The sequence below is a fragment of the Eublepharis macularius genome, chromosome 15 (assembly GCF_028583425.1).
Source record: "Eublepharis macularius isolate TG4126 chromosome 15, MPM_Emac_v1.0, whole genome shotgun sequence".
In the NCBI taxonomy this organism is placed as follows: Eukaryota; Metazoa; Chordata; class Lepidosauria; order Squamata; family Eublepharidae; genus Eublepharis; species Eublepharis macularius.
In genome coordinates, this window is record NC_072804.1 from 55,168,438 (window position 1) to 55,194,578 (window position 26,141).

General features: G+C 46.8%; 1 protein-coding gene across 1 annotated transcript in view; it reads right to left on the minus strand.

The window, feature by feature from the left end:
• Nucleotides 1–904: 904 nt before the first annotated feature.
• The window catches only part of LOC129343651 (SPARC-related modular calcium-binding protein 1-like), a 40,654-nt gene continuing 15,417 nt past the window's right edge, over nucleotides 905–26,141 (minus strand). Inside the window, exons 2-12 of the mRNA XM_054999989.1 lie at nucleotides 16,663–16,861; nucleotides 15,245–15,357; nucleotides 14,716–14,815; nucleotides 13,707–13,757; nucleotides 13,063–13,119; nucleotides 9,882–9,959; nucleotides 7,689–7,881; nucleotides 6,386–6,468; nucleotides 5,054–5,153; nucleotides 4,452–4,699; nucleotides 905–1,405 (exon numbers count right to left, since the gene is read on the minus strand). Of these exons, the coding sequence (XP_054855964.1) occupies nucleotides 4,459–4,699; nucleotides 5,054–5,153; nucleotides 6,386–6,468; nucleotides 7,689–7,881; nucleotides 9,882–9,959; nucleotides 13,063–13,119; nucleotides 13,707–13,757; nucleotides 14,716–14,815; nucleotides 15,245–15,357; nucleotides 16,663–16,861 (1,215 nt within the window). The 3' untranslated portion in view covers nucleotides 905–1,405; nucleotides 4,452–4,458. The remainder of the gene's footprint in view (nucleotides 1,406–4,451; nucleotides 4,700–5,053; nucleotides 5,154–6,385; nucleotides 6,469–7,688; nucleotides 7,882–9,881; nucleotides 9,960–13,062; nucleotides 13,120–13,706; nucleotides 13,758–14,715; nucleotides 14,816–15,244; nucleotides 15,358–16,662; nucleotides 16,862–26,141) is intronic.

The window sequence follows — 26,141 nt, forward strand, 5'->3', positions numbered from 1 at the left end:
TTCGCAGCCCCTTCACACAGCTCCAGTGTATAGCAAAGCCTTGCCCTGCTGCTGACTCTTTTAAAACAACCCTTCCTGGCTAGCATTGCATCTCCTGACACGTGTTCTTTGCGTGTCAGATGTCTCGTGTAGAGAGACTCTCAGTGAGAAGGGTAGACTAATAATATAATAATAACAACAACTACTACTACTACTACTACTTAGCACAAATTGTAGAAGTGCATCCGAGGCTAAGAAAAAAGGGCACCTGGCAAGTTTGTTGCAGAAGAGAGATTAGAACCATTACACTGTATGTAAAGTACATTCTCTCAGCCTGACCTACTTCTCAGGGTGGTTGTAAACAATACATTCCGGAGTCCTGTGGTTTACGTTTCCATCTGGCTCCCCTAACCTAGGCACGTTGGATACATCCCAGAGCCCTCATACATTCTTCTGAAATAGTAAAGAGTCCAGTAGCACCTTTAAGACTAACCAACTTTATTGTAGCATAAGCTTTCAAGAACCACAGCTCTCTTCGTCAGATGCATCGATGCATGTGATGAAGAGAGCTGTGGGTCTCGAACGCTTATGCTACAATAAAGTGGGTTAGTCTTAAAGGTGCTACTGGACTCTTTACTATTTTACAACTACAGACTAACACGGCTAACTCCTCTGGATCTATTCTTCTGAAAGAGGCAGCGGATAATGAATTTTTTCACTTAAAGAAACCATCACTCTCTTATGGACTAGATCCTTTACAATAAAACAATTGTGCAAATTATATATATATGGCAAGGCCTTGGCACTCTGCCCATGCTCTGAAGCACTCTGCCACTGCTTCACATTTCCCAGAGCATCAAAAACAGGCTCTGTGGTGCCATCAAGGACAGTAAGTTCCACTTTTTTAAAAAAGAGAGATCTACCCTTGTGTATCTATAATTTATTAATTTTAAAATACAGACTACAAATCATTTTATAACCCAACTTATTTCTTATGCAGAGTCAGAGACTTAAAAGATTAATATCACTTTTTTTACAAACCCTTTAACAAGAAAGTTCCCATACATTCTTTTTTCTCCTTAAAAATTACACAGTAAAAATAAAGCAAAGATTAAAATGTTTTTTTTAAAAAAATATCTATAAAGGTGGCTGATTGCTGCAGGCTTTTCTGATCTATGTTTTCTTAAAGCGAAAAAGAGGAAAAATTGAAGTTCGACTGGCAGCTGCCCCTGCGCCACCCCTTTCTACATTTATAGCCAAGTTCCATTCATCATCAACCATCTTGGCACAAAGTCCAGTCTGTCTCTTTAAAGTGCAAAGAGTCTGCAAACAGAGGTGGGAATGCAGTGCTCAGAAAAGAGAGTGCGCCCCCTGAGGGTCTGGAGGAGGGAAAGCGCCATTCTTTATTTTGTACGGTGGGGGAATCCTAAAGAAAGAGACAAAAAATAATTAGGTCTGAATTCTAAACATCCACTCATCTGTGGTGAGTAAAAGTTGCATCTAGATGATCAGAGAGAAAATGTTACTAATTTATTGTAATGTTTTTATGGAATGTAAGCCGCCCTGAACCTGCCAGTGCGGGGAAGGCAGAATAGAAATAGAAACAAACAAATAAAATTAATTAATAATGTTATTTTGCCTTCCTGGCTGCAAATGGCGGTGATGGAGAGTCAACTTCCTCCAGCCTTCCTCCAACTTATGTGGCTCTCCCTCCAATGGAAAGGGCTGCTTAAGTTGCAGGAAGGCTTCAATTTATTTATTTTTGTGTGTTATTTATAGTCCGCCTTTCTCACTAAGAGCCAACCTACAAGTGACGCCTGACACAGGTTGGACACTTGTCAGCTTCCCTCAGTTTTGATGGGAAATGTAGGCGTCCTGGTTTTACAGCTTGGCTCTCCGTTACAGCTGCAAGACCAGGATGCCTACATTTCCCATCAAAACTTGAGGGAAGCTGACACGTGTCCAACCTGTGTCAGGCGTCACTTGTAGCTTGGCTCTAAGACTCAAGGTAGACTACACAGTGTGGGTTAGTACAGCCAATTTCAAAGACATTTCAAAACATGCATAATAGAGTACATTCATGCACATTTGCAATGATTTAAAAACAGCAGAAATCCAATACAGAGCTGAAAAAAATGCTGAAACGGAGCATAAGTAATTCTAAGATGGACATATTAAATGACAAACCATCTACTCAGTAGGATCACACTCAGAGCAACAGTAGTAAAGTCTGCACTCCCTCCCTGTCCCTCTACTGATGCATCTCTCTGAGACAGCTTCCTTATATCTCAGACCTCCTACCTTAGCAAAAAGAACCCTCTTGAATCTTGAGCCAAAAGGAAATGTGGGGTATAAATGTTTTAATTAAGAAATACACTTTATTTGGAATGCTTCCAGGCCACTGGTAGGACAGAGGTAGGCACCACCCCACTGGCAGCAGGCCAACAGGCAAGTGAAACTTTTTTGTGGCCTAGCAACCTGTTTAGACCTGTTGTCACGGCTGATTAAAAGTGATCAGTCCCATGTTCTTTGCTTCCCACTTCATCTGCCCTGCCTGGCAATAATCTGGGGTTCTAGCCCTAGTTTTGTGCCAGACAGTGCCCTGGAAGCATTCCAAAGGGGAAGTGAGGGCAGTTTAGGTGGGGACAGTGATGGCACTGGGCCTGCCTGCAGCCAAAAATGTTATGACAGCAAGGGGCCTAAGGGTACATCAGGGACAAGGATGTGCAAGACAGTGCCCTGGAAGCATTCCAAAGGGAAAGCGAGGGCAGTTTTGGTGGGGGCAGTGATGGCACTGGGCCCGCCTCCAAGCAATAATGTTATGACGGCAAAAGGTGTAAGGGACAAGGGGTATCATAAGTCAAAGCAAAAGAGTAAAAACAGAAATAGTTTAATACACTTAAAGCGACTTGGAAGCATTAAATCATTTTAGTGTTGTTTTTTCAAAGCTTCCGGCACCCATCAATCATCAGTCAGCTCCGTGCCTTTGCACTCGTGGGTCAGCTCACTGGGGAGGAGGGAGAAAGTCTCTTTCTTACAGAGCTGTGGCTTGGAATGGCCTGTACTTCCTTAGGTTTCCATAAATGAAAGGGATTACCAAGAATCTCTGATTTTAAAAAGTTAGCTGAACATTTGAGGAATTAGTGGTCTTGCTCCCCTCCACCCACCCCGTTCCTCTCACTCAGCAGTGTCATTCATAGAGAAAAGTGATCAGCCCCCACCCCCCGGCCCCCGCAGTTTCATTTCCCCACCCCGGGAAGGTACGTAACTCTCCCTCCATGGGAATGGAAGGTTTTCTTATTGTGTTAGTCACCAGCAATTTCTGCTATTGTGCAAATAATTAAATTGAGGGGGTAGGGAGAGAGAAAAAAAAGAACATAGGAAGGCCAAAACAGAATTAAATCAAACGCAAAGTTTAAAAACCCATCTTGAAAGCTAACATCATGCAAAGAAAATGGTAGCCTTTACTTAGGCGGGGAAAGGTGGTTTTGAGTTTCCCCCCACGTAATTCTCCAAACAGAAATCAATTTTGGGGAAAGAAAAGAGAGTTTCAAGTTACCCCCACCCAGGTTAATTTCCCCAAGAAGACAGACGCTGATTCAAATTCTGTAGGCAATTGTGTTCTACAAAGGTAATCCACTTTTAATCTACTTCGAGGCAATGCACAGAGCCCCCCTTTGTCTGGGGCGGAAATTGGCCCTGAGAAATGTAGGCACCGGGGGTTAGTTAGGAAGCAGGGCCCTTTACACAGGGACGCTTTGTTCCTGCTACCCATCGGGCACCTGGCAGGGGCAGTTCCCAGCAGCCAGCCAGGCTCCAGGTGGCCAAAGGGAACAGAAGACGCTGTGCTCCCAGATGGGAAGCCGGAGCAGGGGTTGCAGGGTACAGCCAGACACAGCTGGGGCTGCCCAACCCAGAGATTCAATTTGGAGACCAAGGTGAAGAAGGCAGTGCGATCAGGGAAAGGCACGGGGGTCCAGTCTATGTGTACAGCAGAATGAGACGGTGAAAGGGATCACGCTGCCTCAGGTTGCAAACCAGAAGGGGAATCATATGTTGGAAGCCATGCTGCATTTTAAAACCCCTGCAGATAGAAAACCAGCTTTGCAAGGAATGGGTTGTGCAAGAATCTTGCTGCTTAATGGGCTAGTTTTCTACTTGAAGGGTTTTTTTTTCCTCAAATACCAATGTGCATTCAACAGTGATGTTATCGTCCCCCCCTATAGGATTAGACCGTGAGGATCCATTCTGCTGCTTGGCTTGCTCCTGGCTGTGCTTCTGCCCTCCCAGGCAGCAGCCTGACAGAAAACTCCTGTTAAGTGCAAATGCCCAAACCGCTCCAGGAGCAAAGCTTATGCAAAAGGATTAGAAACTTTTTAAAAAATGGTGTATTTTCCAGAAGATGCCCCGTGGGCATCAACGCAGCCTGCCTATTGCAGGGGGCAAAAGATGCACCTGGCGAGAACACCCACCCTGGTGTTAACTGAGACCCAGGCAACCTCTGAGCTCGTTCAGGGAGATGAGCCGGTCGTTGTCCAGATCGCAGTAGTCCAGGAACTTGCGGACGCAGCGCTTGGGCCGGGTGTGCTTCTTCATGTAGAGCTTGAGAGGGCGGAGCTCGCGCTCATTGATGCTGTTGCTGAAATCCTTGTCCAGCCGCACAAACTGCCAGCGGACCACTCGCTCTTCCAGGCTGCGCCCCGTGAAGCGGTCCGGAAACCTGTGAGCAGGAAGCAGCCGTTAGAACAGGGCTCCTAACACGGATGTTGCCTGCCGTGGGATGAGACACTGTTCCTTCACACTCCCTGTTGAGTGGCTGGGGGAAATGCCTGGGCTGCTGAGTGCTGGTAGGGCGAATTGTCTTGTGGAATTCACTGCCACAAGATCTGCTTATGCCTGCAGCAGAACAAGATGGTAACTAACGCAGCAGTGAGACAAAGTGGGCAAATGGACTTTACCACTGTAGGTGATGGAACTGCTTTTTTAGAAGTTCCCCTGAATTCATAACTCCCTCTAAGAGGAAAACCAGAACAGCAAAAGGCGAGAAAGGCAGTTCCAGCTCAGCAGTACATGCCTTTGGTACGGGGCAGGCATCATTCTTGACTGTAGCATGTCGGAGGCCAAGGCTTTGATCAGGTTGGAGATGAACTCGGCCTTCTTGGTGCCTGGACAACCTGGGCCAGAGAGAAGGAACAAGAAGATCCCTTTAGATCTTTCAAAGAGCGGAACTACAAGTGACAAAAGGCACAGATTGGACGCTTGTCAGCTTCCCTCAAGTTTTGATGGGAAATGTAGGCAGCTTGGCGGAATGTTGGACAAGTGACAGTTGAAAAGTCCATTGGACAGCAGTTGGAGAGCCAAGCTGCAAGACTAGCAGTCGGAGAGCCAAGCTGCAACACTAGGATGCCTACATTTCCCATCAAAACTTGAGGGAAGCTGACAAGTGTCCAACCTGTGCCTTTTGTCACTTGTAGTTCTGCTCAAAGCCAAACAATCGAAGAGTACCTGTCACAGACATGTGTTTAGTGTCTACACAGCACTGGGAACCAGTTTGGTGTAGTGATTAGAAGCGGCAGGACTCTAATCTGGAGAGCCAGGTTTGATTCCGCACTCTTCCACTTGAAGCCAGCTGGGTGACCTTGGGTCAGTCACAGCTCTCTCAGAGCTCTCTCAGCCCCACCCACCTCACAGGGTGACAGTCAGGAGGATAGTAAAAACACACTTTGTAAACCGCTCTGAGTGGGTGTTAAGTTGTCCAGAAGAGTGGTGTATAAATCAAATGTTGTTGTTGTTATTACTTTCGTTTCTCTCTGCAACACTGCTCTGAATTGGGGCCAAATGCTACTGAGATTTACCTTTAAGGGACACAGAGAGATCCATAATCCTGGCACAGCAACAGTGGAACAGCGATCCCTAAAAGAGCCTCCAGACCACCACAACCCACCCACCCAACCACACACACACTGTCCCTTTTCTATTCACAGAGTCTTGTAACATTTTGTCTGGCTGGTAGCTGATGCACATGTACGGCCATGCTCATTCTCACGGCTGTGGTGGAAAGTTCTTTCCACTGCCTATGAGTAGCATGCGTAGAAGGGTTCCCTTGGCAGCTGGGAAGCATGCGCCGTAAGAAGGAAGGAAGGAAGCACTGATTTTCTCTTCCAAGCAATAGAAACACCATGGAGGCAGCACTGCAAGTGAGGCGCGATATTGTCGCAAAGAAATGGGGCAGTACAGCTATTGTGTAGCGGCCAACCCTTGGTCTTCGCAGTAAGATATGTTCATTAGATTGTAGTTTTACATGACTGACCTGGTGGGACTGTTTTTAGTTTCATTTTTAATCCATCTACCACACACGTCTTGGAGGACAAACAGATAGCAAAAGGAATTGAGCTCTCAAACCTACCGGGTAATGCCCGATCACGGAAGAGGGAGCCCAGTTCTACGCTCTTGGCCGCTGCATCCGCTCCACAGTCTGGAGGGAAATTCCTGTACAGTGCGAGAAAAGTGATTTCTTGAAGAGATACCAGGGCCTGAAACAGGGAGCCCATCAAGAAGGGGGGCAGAAATCAGGCAGAGTAGGGGAGATACCTGATAGGGAAGGAGGAATCTCTGGTGCACATGCTCCAAGAGTTTACCAGGAACAGTCCACACCTGCTGGTTCTTGTTAAAATCACACACCTGCTTTTTGCCTTTAGAGATACTTGAGTCCAATTTTTAACGTGCGGTTCTAAACCCATCATTCTGCAAAGTTCTGTTCTCTACCCCCTCTAGAAGTCACATCTCACAGAGAGGAGCCGATCCATCAAGTGCCATTGAGTGGGCATGAACGCTAAGCCGCTTTATAAAACCCGGCCTGCCGTTTCGCGCACACATTCACAAAAGGGGATTCTAAATTTTTGAGAAACAGCTGGAGGACAATTCTGCATTTCTAGTACATCTTTCACTAAAGAAGCCAAACTCTTTCTGCCTCTTAGAAGACTAGCTGTTGAAGGCTGAAAACACACAGTGGAATGGATGCTACCACTCCACTGAGTTAAGTTTATTTTTTATTTACTATATGCCCCACCCTTTCTTTTTGGCTCAAGCCCAAAGTAAGCAGCCTGCCTCTGCCTTAAGGACATCTTCCATTGGAGGACAAGCTGCTTAAATTGGAGGGAGGTTCCATGGAGGATGGCAAAAAGAGAACCCTCCTCCAAAATAATTGTGGTATTAGAAGGGAAGCTTGAGCAACAATCCTCAACATGAGAACTGGTTGCTTTAAAACGGAAATCACATACTGTACCGACAATTACCAGTTGGTATTCTAAAATATGGGACCATTTTTTATTTGAAAAAATCAATGATGGAATCTATCAAGCTGAAAATTTCCCCCAAACAACAAATTTTATGGAAAAATGGCTCCCTTTTTTTGAATACATTTCTAAAGAACATCTATATCCTCCCAATAAAATATACCAAACAATCCTGAATCTATAAATCCAAAATATATCAGATCACTCAACTTGAATTTGTCTTTCCATGTTTTACCTTTCTCTGTTATGTAGTTTTTAACAATTTACCCATGTTGTATTTCATATTGTAAACTGTTTTGTTAATAATTGAAATAAAAATATTTTTTTAAAAAACAAACGAACATGAGAACTGGCATGCGACAAGCACGCCCCTATTTTGGCCCAGATCGAACGGCCGGAAAATGGAATACTGACCGTGTGGAAGTGCCCGGGACAGGCCGGCCGGTGTCCACCCGCACGCACCAGCAGTACCCTGTGGCCTGGTGGCACTGCACCATCTTGTAAGTGCCGTCGCCCTCACATTCTGGGATGAAAGTTCCCTCCTGTTGGTGCAGCTGGGCCTCCTCGATGGCTTCACGCCGTTCCTGCTCGCACGACGGCGGGTACTCTGCAAGGCGGGCAGCTGCCAGTCAGAACCAATAAGCCCAACCCTCCCACCCTCCTGTTTATGGCACCGCAGACTTTAATCAAACCTGGCCCTTAAATATTAAATACCCACATAGGCCTCCTCTATATGCCTTTGCTAGCGCCTGTAGCAAACAAACCTGCCTTGGGGTGTACTGAGGATTAGAAGACGCTTTCCCAGAGTAGCATTGATGGTTCCAAATGGCTGGTGCCTCCTAGCTACTCAATGCATCCCTCCTCCATGGCTAGGGATTGGCTGTAGCCAGCAAAGGAGATGGAAATGGGAGCTTTTGCAGCAGGCAAGAAAGAACCTTGAGAGGCTCCTGTGAATATGCTGCTTGCTTGCGAGGAGAACCGCTGCAGCTCGAGAGAATGGCCCTGGCTGTCTGGGTGCTCCTCCTCCATTACAAAACACCAGAAGTCTCCAGAATTCTCTCCTCTTAAATTGGCCACACTTTCTGTTGCTCAGAGAACGGGACAATATGAATATGCAAAAAATAAGGTAACAGAAGGGCAACTCTAGTGAGCCTGTCGCTTGGGACACCGCGAGCCATGCCTGGGTTGTCATAGAGAACAGCATCAACACAGACATACCAATGGGGGGGGGCAGGAAGGTTGTCCCAGCGTACAGCATACTGAGTTACGCTGCGTAATCTGCCTTGAGTCTCAGTGAGAAAGGCAGACTATAAATAACGTAGGTACATCTTTGCAGAAAAGACTGTATACTTTGTATAGAGTAAGAACCAGGCATAGGGAAGGCAGGGGGGGGCAGGAATCATAGAGTTGGAAGGGACATCCAAGGCCATCTAGTCCAACCCCCCTGCACGATGCACAATGCAGGAAATTCACAACTACCTCCTACCACTTTACTGGGGTATGCTTTACTGGAGTTTTGGGAAGACCCAGCCTGAGCCGCAAGCCCCTTTGTAACGTTTGTCTTGTTTATGGCATTAAATCAAAAACAAAACACAGAACATTTTCTTTCCTAATTCATGAGATTGCTTGCTTGAAATGGGGTCTCATGTGTGCAGTCCGGAGAAACATTGCTTGGGTCATAGGCAGGGAGATGGAGAGCTCTGGAGCTCGGAGGGAAGCTCTGCCTTACTCAGCATTGGGAAAGGAAGGGCCTTTGCTCCACAGAAGTCCACAAGGAGCAAGACACGGTCCAGGCTGGGAGAGGTGGAAAGCATTGCAAATGTAGACTAGCGAGCGGGGGAACTGTCCATTAGGAGCTGGCCAGGGAGGGTGCTGAACCTAAGGCTTTCACGAGGCAAAGCTGTCGTGCTGGAGGGTTACTAGGCCACAAGGAGGGCAGACTGGAAAAGAGCCAGTGCAGGGGAAGGGGAAGAGTCCTTGTAAGGTCTAAGGAAGCCCAGGTTCAAATCCACATACTGAAAGCTCAGCAACGAGAGGACGTTTTGGAAGTCTTTCAGTTTGATGTAGTGGTTAAGGGTGCGGGACTCTAATCTGGAGAACCGGGTTTGATTCCCCACTCCTCCACTTGAAGCCAGCTGGGTGGCCTTGGATCAGTCACAGCTTCTCGGAGCTCTCTCTGCCCCACCCACCTCCCAGGGTGTTTGTTGTTGTGGGGATAATAATAACATACTTTGTAAACCGCTCTGAGTGGGTGTTAAGTCATCCTGAACGGCAGTATATAAATTGAATGTGGTTGTTGTTATTAAAGCTCAGCAATGATAGGGCGTTTTGGAAGTCTATCATTCACAGGCTTGCCAGAGGTTGGAGACAACACAACACACACACACACACAGCTCACCAAGAATGCCGGTCATTCAGCCTGGCCTACTTCACAGGGCTTTGAGGATAAAATGGAGAGAGGAGAAGCCCCCTATGGTGCCCCTGAGCTCCTTCAAGGAAGGACGGGATTTAAAAAGGAAGGAGAGGACAGAGTTTGGTGCTGGGCCAGACCCATCTCCGAGGCTGCTGAGCCAGGCCACTGGGGGAGAGGCGTCCACGCGTCCTCACCTTGGATCTGCTTTGCCGTGCGGTTGGGCTTGAAATCTGGGATGATGATGGGAATTAGGAACGGCAAGGCGGTTCCCTCTGGATGGAGAGGAAAGAGACAGACAGACAAGACACGCAAAGACTCAGACAATAGGCCACGGAGAACAAATGTGGGGATCAGAGGCTGTTTTGCATCACCCAACAGAGAGATGCTGCTGTCACCTCTGCGTCGGCATCACGCACTAACACAAAAGCACACTCCCCTGCCCTGTCCTCCTTGGGAGAAGGCGGCAGCCATCTGCAGACTCAATGGAACGCCTCCATCCCAAACGGCACAGGACCTCTTCCTGGCCACTAGAGGGCAGTCATTCGCCAGAGACAGGCATCCAGCCTCTTGCTGAGAGTGGGAGGCAGCCCCAAGAGTTCGGGGCTCACTGTCTCTCTATAAGAGACACCTCAGCGCATGTTCATCAAGTGTAGGGAGACGCGTAGTTTAAAAAGGCAGAGCTGGCAGAGATCTCTCCTCAGAGGGTTTGTTAATTTCATCTTCGCCTCCCCAAAGGCTCTGTCATTCGCCTCTCCAGTCTAAAACTGTGTGGGATGGCAACCTGAGGGCAGCGAGGAATGGAAATGGGCTGGAGCTGCCTTTCAGAGGCGGGCTTGGACCTGGAGAGGTTCTAATGGGCTGAAGTTTCCCTTCTGGCCATTTACAGCCCCTTCACACAGCTCCAGTGTATGGCAAAGCCTTTGCCCTGCTGCTGGCTCTGTCTTTTTAAATTACCCCTCCCGGCTAGCATTGCATCTCCTGACACGTGTTCTACACGTGTCAGATGTCCCGTGTACAGAGATTCTCAGCCCCAGAAGCCATTTCCACTGCCAGGGAAGTCATAATGAAGAAAAATGGAAGAGTGGCCATGAACACGTGCAGAAAAACTGCCCTGCAATGCTTAATGCTACTGCCGTGCTTCTTAGGGAAAGGAGGGTGTCAGGATCAGGGGGTGCAGTTCCCAGGCCAGGGTTTAATCCCCCACACCTCTCTTTTTTTAGTTTCTTGCCAGGATATGCATTTACCCTGCAAAGTCTGTAACAGCAGGTGCCTTTCTTCCCTGTAAGCCAAGAAAAACATGCCAAGAGACTTCCAAGAAATGCAAGATTCCATTCCAGGCTGACCACTCCAAGAACAAGGGGAAATGCCCCCAGTTTCATTAAGGTGCACGCAGCTTCTCTTTCACACCCATTCTGTATTTTCAGTGGTGGTTCCCTGTTAATTAAAAGCCCTCTAATAGATCTTCCCTTCTTGTAAGAGTGCAGTTGACTAGTGGGTACCGTTAACAGATTCTAATTGGCTTAAAATGTGCTTCCCTCCTGCTGAATTGAGCAACGGTTTTGGGAAAAAATATTTCTAATACTTATACAAGCTGCAGATGTTTATAAACTGAGCTCTGGAGTCTGCTAGTGGCTTCTCCAGGCACTCAGAGAAAGATGCCATCTATTTGAGCCTGAATCTGGGACCTTCTGCATGCGAATCAGGAGTTCCACCGGTGAACCAAGGCCTGTCCCTTTCAGCCTGTCCCTAACTGGCCCCATTGCAACATAAGTCTGGATTATCAACAAAGGAAAAAAGATGGTTGTTGTGGATTTTCCGGGCTGTATGGCCGTGGTCTTGGTATTGTAGTTCCTGACGTCTTGCCAGCAGCTGTGACTGGCATCCTGAAAGGTGTAGCACCAAAGGACAGAGATCTCTCACAGGGTGGAAAAGATGTTGGCAGGTAATTTATATCTACTCAGGAAGGTGGGTTTGGGCTGAGTCATCCTGTAAGAGTTTCCCAGGGTGTGGAATGCTAATGGCGGGAGGCTTCACTGTATCCTGAGGAGGTTCTTTTGCATATGGATTCGTGTTTGATATGCTAATCTTCTCTGCAGGGTGTTGTAGGATGTAGAGTATTCTGTTAGCCTGGTGTTTTTCAAGACTGGAAACCATGCTGTATTCATTCTTAAAGTCTCTTCTTGGTTGGAGCATGGTTTCCAGTCCTGAAAAACACCAGGCTAACAAAACAGGCTACGAACACCAGGCTACACCTCTGAAGATGCCGGTCACAGCTGCTGGCGAAACGTCAGGAACTACAATGCCAAGACCACGGCGATACAGCCCGGAAAACCCACAACAACCATTGTTCTCCATCCGTGAAAGCCTTCGACAATATAAAGAAAAAAAAGGTGTGCGCTTATGTAGCTCTTTCAGTGTTCAAAGCATTCTGCATGTATCATCTTGATGGAAACCTTACAACAGTCCTGCAAGGTAGGCCAGCATTATTATTTCTGATGGGTTGAATAAGGTTGAGTGGCTTAACGAAGGCTACCTAAGTGACCTTGCGGCAAAGACTTGAACCAGAGCACCTCCTTGATCCTGGCCATCCCCGCTTTGTTCCTTCTCTTAAACTGCAGCAATAGAAAGATATTTATTTGTTTTTCAGATTTTTAAAAACCTCTCCCTCAAAACAAGGCCCAAAGTGGCCCAAGTCACAATAAATATTATACATTTAAAAAGTAAAAAAAATATATCAACAAAATTAAGGGAGGTCCCACTTTTTAAAAATTATTATTGATTTTATGTTTTTGTGACTTTTAATGTACTTTTTGAATGTTGTTAGCCGCCCTAAGCCCATCTGTGGAGGAGGCAGGGTATAAATCAAATCAATCAATCAATAAAATAAGTATATGACTGATAAAAACAGTCATCTCAGTGACTGGGACAACTGAAAGTAACAACCAGGTGGCAAAAATTCCAATGCTACATCACAGCTGATTAAAAGCCTGCTGGAACATTTCCGCCTTGAGAGCCCTGCAGAACCTAGAAACCTGTAGTGCACATATATCATTGGAAAGAATGTTCCACCAGTATGGGGCCACCACAGAGAAAGCCCTCAACCTTGTGGAAGAGAGACGAGACACTTAGGGGCTGGGCACCACCAATAAACCACAATATGTGTTGGCTGAATTAATTCTACGATGAATCGGCTAAGATTTCTTTAATAATCATTTCATAATGATAGCCTTAGGTTTTTTTAAAAACTCGCATGTTAAACCTTTCCGTATTTTATTGCAAAAAAAATGGACCTGGTACTGGAAGCATCTCGTAACGGACCAAGCTGTTCCCACAAGCCCCAGAGGGTACAGGTGGGATGATAAGAAAGGCACTTACCTTTCTGTTTGTGGGGTAGGGGGCTTGGCTGGGTGGGCCGTGGCCTGGCACCTTCTTCTGCGTTCAGGGAGGAAAAGAGTTCGAAGGAAACTATTACAAAGGTTTTAGTGTCACCTACTCTGTCCAAAGAGTGGATGCATTTAGAGCAAAAGGACAACTTGAGTCTTAGAGGGATTACCACGGCTATTATTTTTTCTGATGGAAGCGCTGTGACTTGGGCAGCCGGAAATTCAACAGCTGGAAATTTTCCCTACCATGAGAAATTGGACCTGTCGAATGCAGCTATTTCGACACTTCTTTCAAGGAAAAAGAGCCCTAAGTGGCAACTCAACTTCCTGCTCTCTTCTGTGGTACAGCCCCTCCAGAGATCAGCCACCTAACCCCAGTCCCCTTCCCAGAGCTTGGAAAAGGGACCCAGGAATCCTGGCTCCCCCACTTGCCTCTCCCTGTGGGACAGCGGAAGCGGAAGCACCCTCCCACCTCTCCCACCTGACTCACCTGGCTTGGGGATGCTGCCACGGCCAGGGTTGAGGTACCCTTTGGGTACTGGGCAAGTAGTCAGGCCAGGGTTTGGAAGAGGGGTAGACCGCACGGAGTGGGGCGGGATGAAGGACAGGGACAGAAAGGGTGGGATGCAACCTTACCTCTCCGAGAGGAGTTGGGATCTTGCCACGAAGTCCGTACTGTATAGGAGCCTACGAAAGAGGAAAGAGGCAGAGGAGGAGGTGTGAATGGAAAATGGACTCCAAGGCAGGCTTGTAGCTACAGGGTGGCCCCTAGAGGCCAGCCCCCCCATTGCTTTGCCCCCCCCCTCAACTAACCTCACCTATTTTTCATTCAGTCAGGATGACCAGTCTTAATTGTACTCAGGCTGCTTCCCAAGCCCAAATTTCTGGCTACGGACCTGGTATAAAGTAGCCGCTTCCACCTTGCTCTAGCTGGGGCCACCACCCTTCTTCCCAGCTGCACCTCAGACAGCAGCCCAGCATGCAGAAGTTCATCCGGTGACTCGATACCTTCCAGAGTCTGTTTGGGATGTTACAACAGCTCTGGAGCAAACTGGCCATTGCTTGGAGCTTAGCAGCCATCCCAGCTCTTCGGAGCTCGGCTCGCTTGACTCACAGGGCAATCCTAAGCAGAGTTACTCCAGTTTAAGCGCTTGATTTCAATGGGCTTAGACTGGAATAACTTTGCTTAGGATTGCACTGTCAGTTTGCTCCCCTCCCCTCCCAGGGCAGCAGCCCACTGAGAAATTTCCCGGTGATTTAAAGGGCCTGTCCGCCCTCTGTTCCTTTCCCCTAATCACTGCATCTCCATACCAGAAGAAAGCAAAGCCTTATAATAACTGCACTTATATACTACTCTTCTAGAGAGATCAGTGCCCCACTCAGAGCAGTGAACAAGGCCAGTGTTATTATTATCCCCACCATACATCTGGGGCTGAGAGGAGTGGCTTACCTAAGGCCACCTGCTGAGCTCCTGGCAATAGTGGGATTCGAACCGGCAGAGTGCTGACTTGCAGCCCAACCACTTAACCACTTTGAGCCAGGCTGTAGTTAAAGGCACAGGAGCAACGCCAGACAAGATGCTGGCAAAAGAAATGGGAGAAGGGCAGGGGAGACAGAGAGAGAGACCCAAAGCAGAGATTATTACCTGTACAATTTGGGGTTTCGTTGAGGACCGATGTCCCACTGATAGGTTTCCCTTCTGGGGTGGAACACCAACAGTAACCTGTCTGTTTGTGGCACTGAACCTAAGAGGTGAAGGAAGAGGATAATTCAGTCCGACTCCAAACCACACATCCACCCTCCCTCCATACATTTAAAAAGCACCTACCTTTTAAGAAATTATTCCGCCTCCCTTGACTGCATTCCAACAACGCAGCTGGAAATATTTCCTGAAACCTTCAACAATTATTGCTCACAGCAGTAGCCCCACACTGCTGCTAAAGAGCTAAACCGCTTGCTTTCCTCACTGCATCCCATTATAATCTCATGCCCTAGAGAAAAATCTCCCTAATGAATATCAACCCCATAGCAAACATTAAAAACCCTTCAGTTCACGCAGCCAGGTTAGTGGTGATGGAGGCTTAAAAAAATTAAAATGCCTGCATTCTGGGCATCCCCAGAAATGGGCTGGGGGTGAGGGGCAGCGTGTCACACCGAAAGGCCCTCAGAGTTACCTGTAGAAAGGACCCGTCTTCGCCACATTCCGGGACGTAGGTGGCGTGAGCCTGTCGGCGGGACTGTGAGAGGGCAGCCACTCGGTCCTCCTGGCAGCGGGTGAGATTAGTGTCTGCAATGACAAAGAGAGCTGTGGTTCTCGAAAGCTTATGCTACAATAAAGTGGGTTAGTCTTAAACGTGCTACTGGAGTCTTTACTATTTTGCAGTACATGAAAAACAGTTTGGAGTGTAAACTGCTCTGAATGGGCGTTAAGTTGTCCTGAACGGCGGTATATAAATTGAATGTTGTTGTTATTTGTGTTTGTACTTTTCTTTTCAAATAAAATTTTTAAATTCAAGGGAGAAAACAGTTTGGAGTCAGAAGTGAACAATGGCCACCACATGCTTCTGGGCACGTCCAGAGAACATTACTTGCCCCGCTTAGGGCTTTTGTCCCATGCATCTGGGTCTGGTAGGGTTCCGGGCGAGAGTTCACTCACAAGGTCAACTACTTCTCACTGCAAAAAGTTACTTCCAGGGTGCAAGCCGCATTGTAACCCAGGGATATTATGATATCCACAGAGGTACGCTGCAGAATAGCTGTCGTTACTCTCTATTATTCTTGCTCAGGGCTTTTTTTCTGGGAAAAGAGGTGGTGGAACTCAGGACCGCACAATGACGTCACTTTGGGTCAGCTGGAACAAGGGGAGAGTTTTTTAAAGTTTAAATCGCCCTCGGTGAAAACGGTCACATGGCCGGTGGCCCCACCCCCTGATCTCCAGACAGAGGGGAGTTGAGTTTGCCCTCTGTGCTGAAGTGGCGTGGAGGGCAATCGAAACTCCCCTCTGTCTGGAGATCAGGGGGCGGGGCCACTGGCCATGTGACCATTTTCAAGAGGTGCCGGAACTCCGTGCCACTGTGTTCCAGCTGAAAAAAAAGCCCTGTTCCTGCTTCTTCACAGAAAATAAGGATGGACTTTGTCTGGTGTCTAAATAGGGTGATGGTATCAAGTGGATCTCCCGGGGAAGGCGGCACCACCACGAAGGCCTGGTAATCAGAAGAACCCATCAGCTTATGGTGAGGGCACCTGAAGAAGGGCCTGGTTATCTATCTCATTTGATTCCTGGGCAAGTTCACATGGAAGAGATTGGCCCCGATACTAACATTTAGGACTTTATAGGTCCTGATGCACACATTGAGTCATGTCTAGAAACTAACAGGCAATCAGTTTTGATTTTTCAGTATTGGTGTGACATTACCATCCCGGCATGCTCCGCTTGATAACCTGGTTGCCTAATTTCAGAGGAATCAACATTTTCAAACACTTTCCAAGGTATTATTAAGGATACAAGAGCTCTTTTGTGTTTGGTCACCTTACACAAACTTCCTCCAACCTTCCCCCCTCCCCCAGCCCTTTCCACCAAGTCTCTACCTACTGTTGGGTTCTCGATGGGCACCCCCGCCACAGTGGGACCGTGGCAAAGCCTCCAGGAAAGGCTCGCGGCAACGTGCTCTCTGGAAAGTGCATGGAGATTTGTAGAGTTTCCCATCGGAGGCACAGATGGGTCGGCCTCTCTCCCGGGGACACTCAACCAGGCATGGCGGTTCTCCCCGTTCGCTCTCCGATATGATGAACTGAAACGAGACACATGGGGACAAAATGGTATTGCCTCATCACTTTAGGGATCTTGCACACAGAAGCACGAGAGCGATCACTCTTCACAGAGGAAGAAGAGAGAGGACACGGATGTGGTGGTCAGTTCTTGCAATCCAAAATTCAGGTACCTGGGCAAAGCTCAGAACGAATCCTTAAGTGAAAACAGAAGGAAAGCTTAGTGATTTGGGGAGGAGGCATGTAAGCCACCTCAATGAGCTTCTTGGAGAAATGGTGGGGTAAATATGGGTGAGTCAGAGAGGAGCTTGGCCTCTTAGCCACTCTGTGACTCCAGCAGGAACGAGGGGAAGAGTTTCGTGGCACTGCCACAGAGACCTGAGGGGGGTGCTGTTTTAGGGTTGCCAGGTCCAAGTTGGGAAATTCTTGGAAATTTTGGGGGTGGAGCCTGGAGAGGGCAAGGTTTGAGGAGGGGAGGGGCCTCAGATTGGTATAATGCCATATGGCCCACCCTCCAAAGATGCCATTTTCTCCAGGGGAATTGATGTTTGTCATCTGGAGATCAATTGTAATTCCGGGACATTTCCAGCGACCCCCTGAAGGCTGGCAACCCTATGTTGGAAACAGTCAATACCCTGCCACCCTTCATCATGGGTCCGAGAAGGCATAATTTGGTTGGGTCAATGTGTTCTCGCAAGTAAACCTTTATGCGTTTGCAAACACACACGTAGACCCTCCCCAAAGTTCTGGGCCTTTCCTTTACATCCCGCTTTCTGTTCTGCTCCCCCATCTCTTTCCAACCCCTCTCTTGCCCCCCATTCTCCCCTGCCCCTAGGGGGAGCTGCAGTGACTTGTGTACTTTGGCAACCTTCGTGGCAGGCCACTGAAAAGCGTTGGTTTAACTAATCGCAGTGTAAATAAACACGTGCCCAAGAGCAGCCCATTAAAAGCTAACCACGTTTTTGGACCAAGGGCTCGCTTGACATATTGCAAGGTGTTGTTCTTTTTCCATCAGAAGAGGCCAAAACCACAGGCTTGTAGTAGACGTGGGGGGCTGCCTGGGGTGTGTATAAAAACATACCCACTTAAAACATCTGGAAAAAGAAAAGTTCAACTCTATGCATATTTCTTGCTTTTGTGTGTGTGTGGGAGGGGGGGGGCTGGTTATTTGCAGCTGCTTCTAACTGGATTCTAGTTAGGGACACCCCCTTATGCTTCCTGGATGGAAGTTTGGAACTTTTAACAGGCAAAAGTATAACAGGTGCAGCTTTTCCTGGCATGGACGGGGCAGCGCCTGACCTGCTAACACTCTGCCTGCTGTGAAGCTGTTTAAAAACATAGTCTACAAAGAAAAGGGGCGTCTGCAACAATGGCATCAACTCTGGGTCATTAGAAGTCCCCCTTATGATTTCCGGGTTGAATTTCATCTCTTCAAAGGTGCCAGGGCTCAAGCTTTCCTGGCAGAACCCCCCCCCCCCCCCTGTAATGATGAATGGTCTTTCCCACTTCCTGATGGAAAAGACAATCTCTGTATGCACAAAGGATTTTTCTTCCTCATTACTCTAACTTCAGTGTCACAGCAGAGGGCTGGCCTTTTGCTTTCTTCCTCGGAAGAGGCAAAATGAAATTGCTCCTCTAAAAACATTCTCCTCGGAAATTCTCTCCCAGCTTTCTGATGGCAAAAATTCAACAAGGATCTTCAAAGCATGCCAACATCCACAAAACTGATCATTTGACATCTGGATCGGAATTTGGTATCATAAAATCATAGAATTGGAAGGGACCTCCAGGGTCATCTAGTCCAACCCCCTGCACAATGCGGGAAATTCACAACTATCTCCCCGCTCCCCAGACACACCCCAGTGACCCCTGCTCCATGCCCAGAAGATGACAAAACACTATCAGGATCCCTAGCCCAACTGGCCTGGGGAAAATCATCTTCCTTCTTAAGTAAAATAGTAAAGAGTCCAGTAGCACCTTTAAGACTAACCAACTTTATTGTAGCCTAAGCTTTCGAGAACCACAGCTCTCTTTGTCAGATGCATCATCAGCTTTCGAGAACCACAGCTCTCTTTGTCAGATGCATCTCAAAAGCTTAGGCTACGATAAAGTTGGTTACTATTTTGCGACTACAGACTATTTTGCGACTACAGACTATTTTAATAATATAATAATAATAACATTCGATTTATATACCGCCCTTCAGGACAACTTAACACCCACTCAGAGCGGTTTACAAAGTAAGTACGTCATTATTATCCCCACAACAAAACACCCTGTGAGGTGGGTGGGGCTGAGAGCGCTCTGAGGGAGCTGTGACTAGCCCAAGGTCACCCAGCTGGCTTCAAGTGGAGGAGTGGGGAATCAAACCCGGCTATCCAGATTAGAGTCCCGCGCTCTTAACCACTACACCAAACTGGCTCTCTGCGACTATTTTGCGACTACAAACTCCTCTGGACTTCTTATGTAAATAACTTAGGGCCATCATGGTGTGCAACAGTTTGCAGAGCCCCTGTGCCATGCTGGCACCCTCTGAATGCCCTACTAAGCAGCAGTGGCATGGCTGAAGAGCCAGCCCTGACCTTGGGTGTGACTCTCCAGCACTGGAAACACATTCTGGGGCTAAATCCTGGCTCAAATGCAAGCCTGCTCCTCAGCTGGGAGGGGGCTGGAAAACAGCTAAGTCTTGGAGTGGAAAAGTGCCTCTCCCTCTCCTGGGAGCATCTCATGTTCTCCCTTCCTGTCCCCAAACAGCTGCCCATTTCAGCCACATGTTTCTCCAGCAAAGAGTAGCTTGTTTGGGTGTCCATAGGGGGGGGGTGTCTCTTTCTGCCGCCAAACCACCAGCCCAGGTCCCCCGCTGAGATATGGGGAGCCCCTGCCAAAAGCCAGAGTGATGGCAGCTTGTTTGGCAAAGAGGGGGAAGCAGAAATCTCTCCCTTCGTGCCCAGCAGCCTACTTTGACTTATGGCTTTGGAGTGCCTCTTCACAGAAAGCTGCAATCTGGCACTGGCTGGAGAAGGTACCTTGTTTGCTGGTAGTAAATACTAGCGCCCCAATTCGTGGATGCAAAAACAAAGATGCTAGCAAAATTTGTAGCGTTATTGTTTTTGACCTGAAATCCCCCATCCTGTTCTTGCTTCTCCCTGGTGTGAAGCAAAGTTAAACTATCGCTGCATAAAACAGGGTCAAAATGGCACGTAAAATTGCTTTGGAAAACACATCGAGAAAGGCACGAACAACCAAAGGTGCTCGGCTCCCTCCCAAACATTGGCTGCACCAAAGTGACCAGAGTCACCTGCGGGATCTAGGGTTGCCAATCTCCAGGTAGAGGCGGGAGATCTCCTGGACTAATCTCCAGACCATAATGCTCAGTTTCCCTAGAGAAAATGGTAGCTTTGGAGGGTGTACTTCATTGCATTAATCCCTGCTGAGGCCCTAATTGGGTCCCAGAGGAGAGGAGTGCACATTGTTTGGTATGACAAAATACCCCAAACTGACCCTGACGGAAACACCAGAGACAAAAATGGGTGCAATGGAAAGGCTCACAACAGTTTTTAAAAAGATATACCATTTCCCCATAGCCCTTACCTGCAGAAGTCTAGTTTCTCTGTGTTATTTATTTATTTAAGCATTTCTGTCCAGCTTTCCTCTATGCTCAAAGTAGCTCGACCCAAAAAATCCATTAAAAAACAGTCATTAAACTATTAACAAGCAGCATGCACTAAACGAAAGAGGCCCTTTTCACACTGCTTACTTGCTCCCGGAACGTTAAATATCGCGCAAAAACCGCGGAAGATAGCGTCTGCTTGTGAGAGTTTTGTGCGATGTCGCACAAAACTCTCGCGAGAAGACGCTATCTTCCGCGGTTTTTACACGATATTTTGCAACGTTCCGGGAGCAGGTAAGCAGTGTGAAAAGGGCCAGAGTTGCCATATTGGATCAGGTCCGTGGTTCATCGAGTCCAGCATCCGGTTCCCACAGAGGCCAAAAGCCTCTCCTTGGTTGTTCCCCCAGGCAGAGGTATACAGGGGCTTACAGCATCCGAACGTGGAAGCTCCATGGGGTTTCTCATGGCCCATAGCCGTTCATGCAACTATGCGAATATGTCTAATTCCCCTCTAAGCTGTGGCAAACAAACAAGTAACCAGTACTAATTAAATAAGCAATCCGTTCAGAATACCGGACATCTGAGAAAGCCAAATACCTCGGGGGGGGGGGAATGAGCAGTGCCGTGAAAGTCGCAGTAAATGTTTCCCACAGTCAAACTAACCAACTTCAGCTGTTAGTCAGATGTGAGATGATCGTTGAGTTGCTTGGTTCGGCAATAAACGATTCGAATGTCTGCCGAACAGTTTGCACCAAATCTTTGCAGAGAGGGCAAGGGTGAAAAATGCTTTCGAATCAAGCAGATCGGCAGTCATTGACATCAAGCAGATGAACCCCAAACAATAAGATTTTTTTTTAAAAGACTGATTTAGATTGTGATTGATTGAATTGTCTATTTAAATTATGGCTTGCCAAACTGTTAGGAAAGAATAGCTGAAGCAACCTGCCAAACAGCCACCAAGAGGCCAACGAATAGACAAACTGTCTATCGAAAAATCAGCTCCCTGTTTGTGACCGGTGAACAGGACGTGAGCTGAAGCTGTGGAAGTTCAAGCATCCATAGTTTTAAAAAAAGATCTTGCATCCTAGCACAACTTTTAGAGTGATATAGTTTTTTATGTACTTTTGTGTCAACCTCCCTGAAATCCTAAACAGAGTTACTCCAGTCTAAACCCATGGGCTTAGACTGAAGTAAGTATACTTAGGGATTTCACTGTAAACGTATATGAACATGCCGCAGGGCCTCAGATAACGGATGAGTACTGAAGCTTCAGAGTTGTCTTTTGGGGCAGCCCCACATAGCATACATTGCAGTAGTCAAGACTAAAAATCCAAATATCAAGGATGTCCCACAATCCAGATATTTTCACATTGCATTCCTAGCCTCTCTGTATCCTGTTCACCATATGCCAGTGGGGCTGGATCATGCGACTCTTACCAATTATCAGGTGTAATAAAATGTTAAAAGACCCATTGCATGTCAAATGCAGTCCAACGCAAACTGCCTCTACATGTCAGAACATTGACCCTTGTCAAATATTGACAGACGCCAAGTACATTTATCATGTATTCAATTACTTGGAGTGAGCAACAGTTGCCCTCCACTTTCAGACAGGAGAGTCTCCTGGGACAAAATTCCTCCTTCTCTCTCGCCCAAAATGCAAGTTTTAAGTTCTGTCCACAGTACCGGCCAGTTTCTCGGAGCTGACACTCAATGTTTGTCTCCTGCGGACCCTGACGCGTCTTCTGCAGCATCTCCCCCCACCTGGCGCAGTCCTAAATCAAAGAAGTGTGTTATACCTCCACTGGTGTTGTGCAGACATGATGTCATCTCTCCCCCCCCCCGGCAGGTGGCTCCTGTATCCAAGAGGCGCCCAGGCATGGGGACGCAGAGTGTCTCAGACAGACTTCTGCGCCATCCTGGATTCTCTCCGAACCACGTCCCCTCTGCCCAGCATCCCTTCCAAAGGCCACATTTGGTGACGTCCACGACCAATGGTTAAATTGCTGCAGAGGACAAACAGAATCGTGGCATCTGCTTCATACAGTTTTTATGCCTAAAAACCTGGCTGTGTCCATGTGAACAAAGGAAATCTGTGTTGCACCTTACCCTGGGTGTTAGGCGGGGGGAGGTGTCTTTTTAAGGGAGGATTCTGACAGGAGAACGTTTTCAGAATATCTCCTTGGATTTTGGATTGTCAGTCACCTTGGTTCCAAAGTGGAACTGATATCAGAATCAACAACTTAAAAAAGATTGGGCCATGCTAAAGCTTCGAGACAATCCAAAATGCTCCCCTATTTACTTCCATTTATCATATCAGAAAACGTTTGTGTTGTCTACACATTTATTTTATTTAACACTTCCAAGATATCGTCTCTCTTTCATGTTACTTAGGTGCAATGTGTTACCTTCCACTGAGATGAATAATAATAATATTTGATTTCTATACCGCCCTTCAGGACAACTTAATGCCTACTCAGAGCGGTTTACAAAGTATGTTATTATCATCCCCACTACAATTACCCTGTGAGGTGGGTGGGGCTGAGAGAACTCTGGAAGAGCTGTGATTGACCCAAGGTCACCCAGCTGGCTTCTAGCGGAGGAATAGGGAATCAAACCTAGTTCTCCAGATTAGAGTCTCGCTACTCTTAACCATGAAGGGCCATTTTAGTAAAATCCCCTGAGAAACACTTTTGTAATTACTGTGAAGATCAAGTTGATTTAATTGCTCATATCTTTTTTAGTTGTCCCCGTTATATTTCACTCCACAATCAATATATTATTCCCTGGACTGACCAGCCACAGAACATTTCAGAACAACAGAAATTAAAGAGCTTACTGCCAGGTAAGATACAAAAAATGTACATGTGATTTAGCCATATTTACTTATGCAGTTATAAATCATTCATAAAATACTCTGGTGTATGGCTTGTAGGCTATCAAGTTCCAGGGAAAAGAACTAGTATCCTTCAATCGTGTGGTTTTTTAAAAAAACCTTCAGACCATTTAGAATTATAGAATAATAGAATCATAGAGCTGGAAGGGAACTCCAGGGTCATCTAGCCCAACCCCCTGCACAATGCAGGAAATTCACAACTATGCCCCCCATGCACACACCCGCAGTGACCCCTGCTCCATGCCCAGAAGATGGCAACATACTGTCAGGATCCCTAGCCAAACTGGTCTGGGGAAAATTGCTTCCTGACCCAAAGGTGGCGATCAGCATTACCCTGGGCCTGTAGGAAGGGGCCATGAGAACCAAGCACTGATGTAGCCCTTCCTGCCCTCCCCCTCATGATCTGCCCAGGTTCACAGAATCAGCATTGCTGTCAGGTGGCCATCTAGCCTCCAAAGAAGGAGAGCTCACCACCTCCCGAGGAAGCCTGTCCCACTGAGAGATCGCTCTAACTGTCAGGAAGTTCTTCTTAAAGTTTAGCCGAAAACGCTTTTGATTTAATTTCAACCTGTTGGTTCTGGTCTGACTGCAGTTTTAAATTCCTTCCTGTCGTGTGCTGTCTCACCCTGCTAAGTTGCCGGTTAACACATGGAGCTGCCTTATACCGAGTCAGGCCCTTGGTCTATCAAGGTCAGTATTGTCTATTCAGACCGGCAGCAGCTCTCCAGCATGAGGCCTTTCACTCCACCTGCTACCTGAACCTTTTAACTGGAGGTCCTGGGGGGTGAATCTGGGACCTCCTACATGCAACACAGATACTCTTCAGCATAGTCAACGCCCCTCTTCCCATGCTAATGGACAAAAACCACTTACATACTAATGAAGAAAACACTACCAAAACGGTAAAGAGTCCAGTAGCCCCTTTAAGACTAACCAACTTTATTGTAGCATAAGCTTTTGAAAACCACAGCTCTCTTTGTCAGATACATCGTCAGCTTTCGAGAACCACAGCTCTCTTCGTCAGATGCATCGTCAGCTTTCGAGAACCACAGCTCTCTTTGTCAGATGCTACCAAAACGAAATCTTGATGTGAACAGATGTATAATTGCATTGAGATTCTTCTGGGCCCTGATGGTGCACTGAGAACACACTATCAAAAATGTCAAATGTTTTAAGAATAAATTTAAACTTAAATTAAAACAGAAAGTGTTTTTAAAAAGAAGAGATTGGCAATATATGTGTGTAATAAAATCATTATTGGACATGAAGACAGAAGGAAAAGATAAAATAAAGTTATTTAAATAGAAGGGGGAAATTAAGAACATATATAAGCAAGTTCTATATAGACATGATTTGATTGATAATTATAGGATTTAAATGGTTGGAGTTTATGTTTTATATCTTTTTTGTATGGTTCAGATGATTCTGCTTATATTTTATGTATGATTTAGATGACTAGACAATTGTCGTAGTAGACAATTGTAGATGTACGATTTAGATTACTACGATTGTAGTTTATGGTTTATGTTTGTGAGTTTATTAATTGAAATAAAAATGTATTTAAAAAATGTCAAGTGTTTGTAACAAAGAGTCTTGCAGCACCTTATAGGCTAACATATTTTCAGTGAAATCCTAAACAGAGTTACTTCAGTCTAAGCCCATTGAAATCACTCTAACCCCATTGAAATCAATGGGTTTAGACTGGAGTAACTCTGCTTAGGATTTCATTGTGGTCCAGAACTCTTGGTCATAGATCAGGCACCTTCTCTCTGCCTCAAACTCGCCCCCCTGCCCTGATATGCAATATAGGGAAAAATAATGACCCTGGCCTACCTTACAGGGCTGTTGTAAGGACTGTAACAAAATTATGTAGGGGAATGGCTTTGAACAATGAATAGGCAATATCAGTGCCAAGCGTAGGCCTTGAATGAGTGGGATGTGGATTTCCCCTCCTCTGTAATAACACAGACAGCATTGCTAAGAAAATCCATAAACAGGGACTACAGGGGGGAAATTACTAGCCATTATTCCAACTAAAGGGATATGGGGGTTTTTTTTTTGCTTAAATCAAAAGCCATCTGACACATTCCTAATCCATTTTAAATACAATTTTGCCTTCGCTAGTAAAAGTGCAAGATACATTTTTGAAGCAAGTTCCTGCAGCTGAAATTACGACTGAAAAAATAACGGCAAATATAAATCGGGGGAGAAAAAAAATCGGGCAGATAGGGCAATGAAAAGAGGCAGCTGCACTTCATAAATGTTGGAGGATTAGCAGCAGCTGGGGAGGAACAGCACAGTGCTACCAGGTATTTACGGACAAGCCTGCAAAGCCCTTGGAGATCAACAAAACCAGAGTGTGTGCGCGTGCCCGCCTGTACACCCGACTGCCTCAGAGCTTACCTTGGCTCCTATTCTTGGTTGTAACCGCAGGGGCTGTGGCCAGGAAAATCTGAGTGTTGTGTCGACAGGCGGACCAGAAAAGCTTCGCTCCAGCTTGCGATGCCCAAAAAATGGGGTTCTGTGCATCTCCAGATCCTGCCAGATCGTCCCTGCCCACGTTTCAAAATAGAGACACTCTTGTGTGCTCATGTGACACCCCCACCCCACCCCACAGTTGTCACACCCCCACCATTTCATGGCCCCAAAGGACATTCCTTTTACACCGTGACAGCCAGACCTCCACTGGCTCCTGAAGTGGTGCAGGGCAGTTGGCACGCAGGCTGTCCGGCACAGTTCCTTTTTTCAACACCAAACCAAAAATTTAGGAATGCTTAATCTCACGATGGAACTGCTT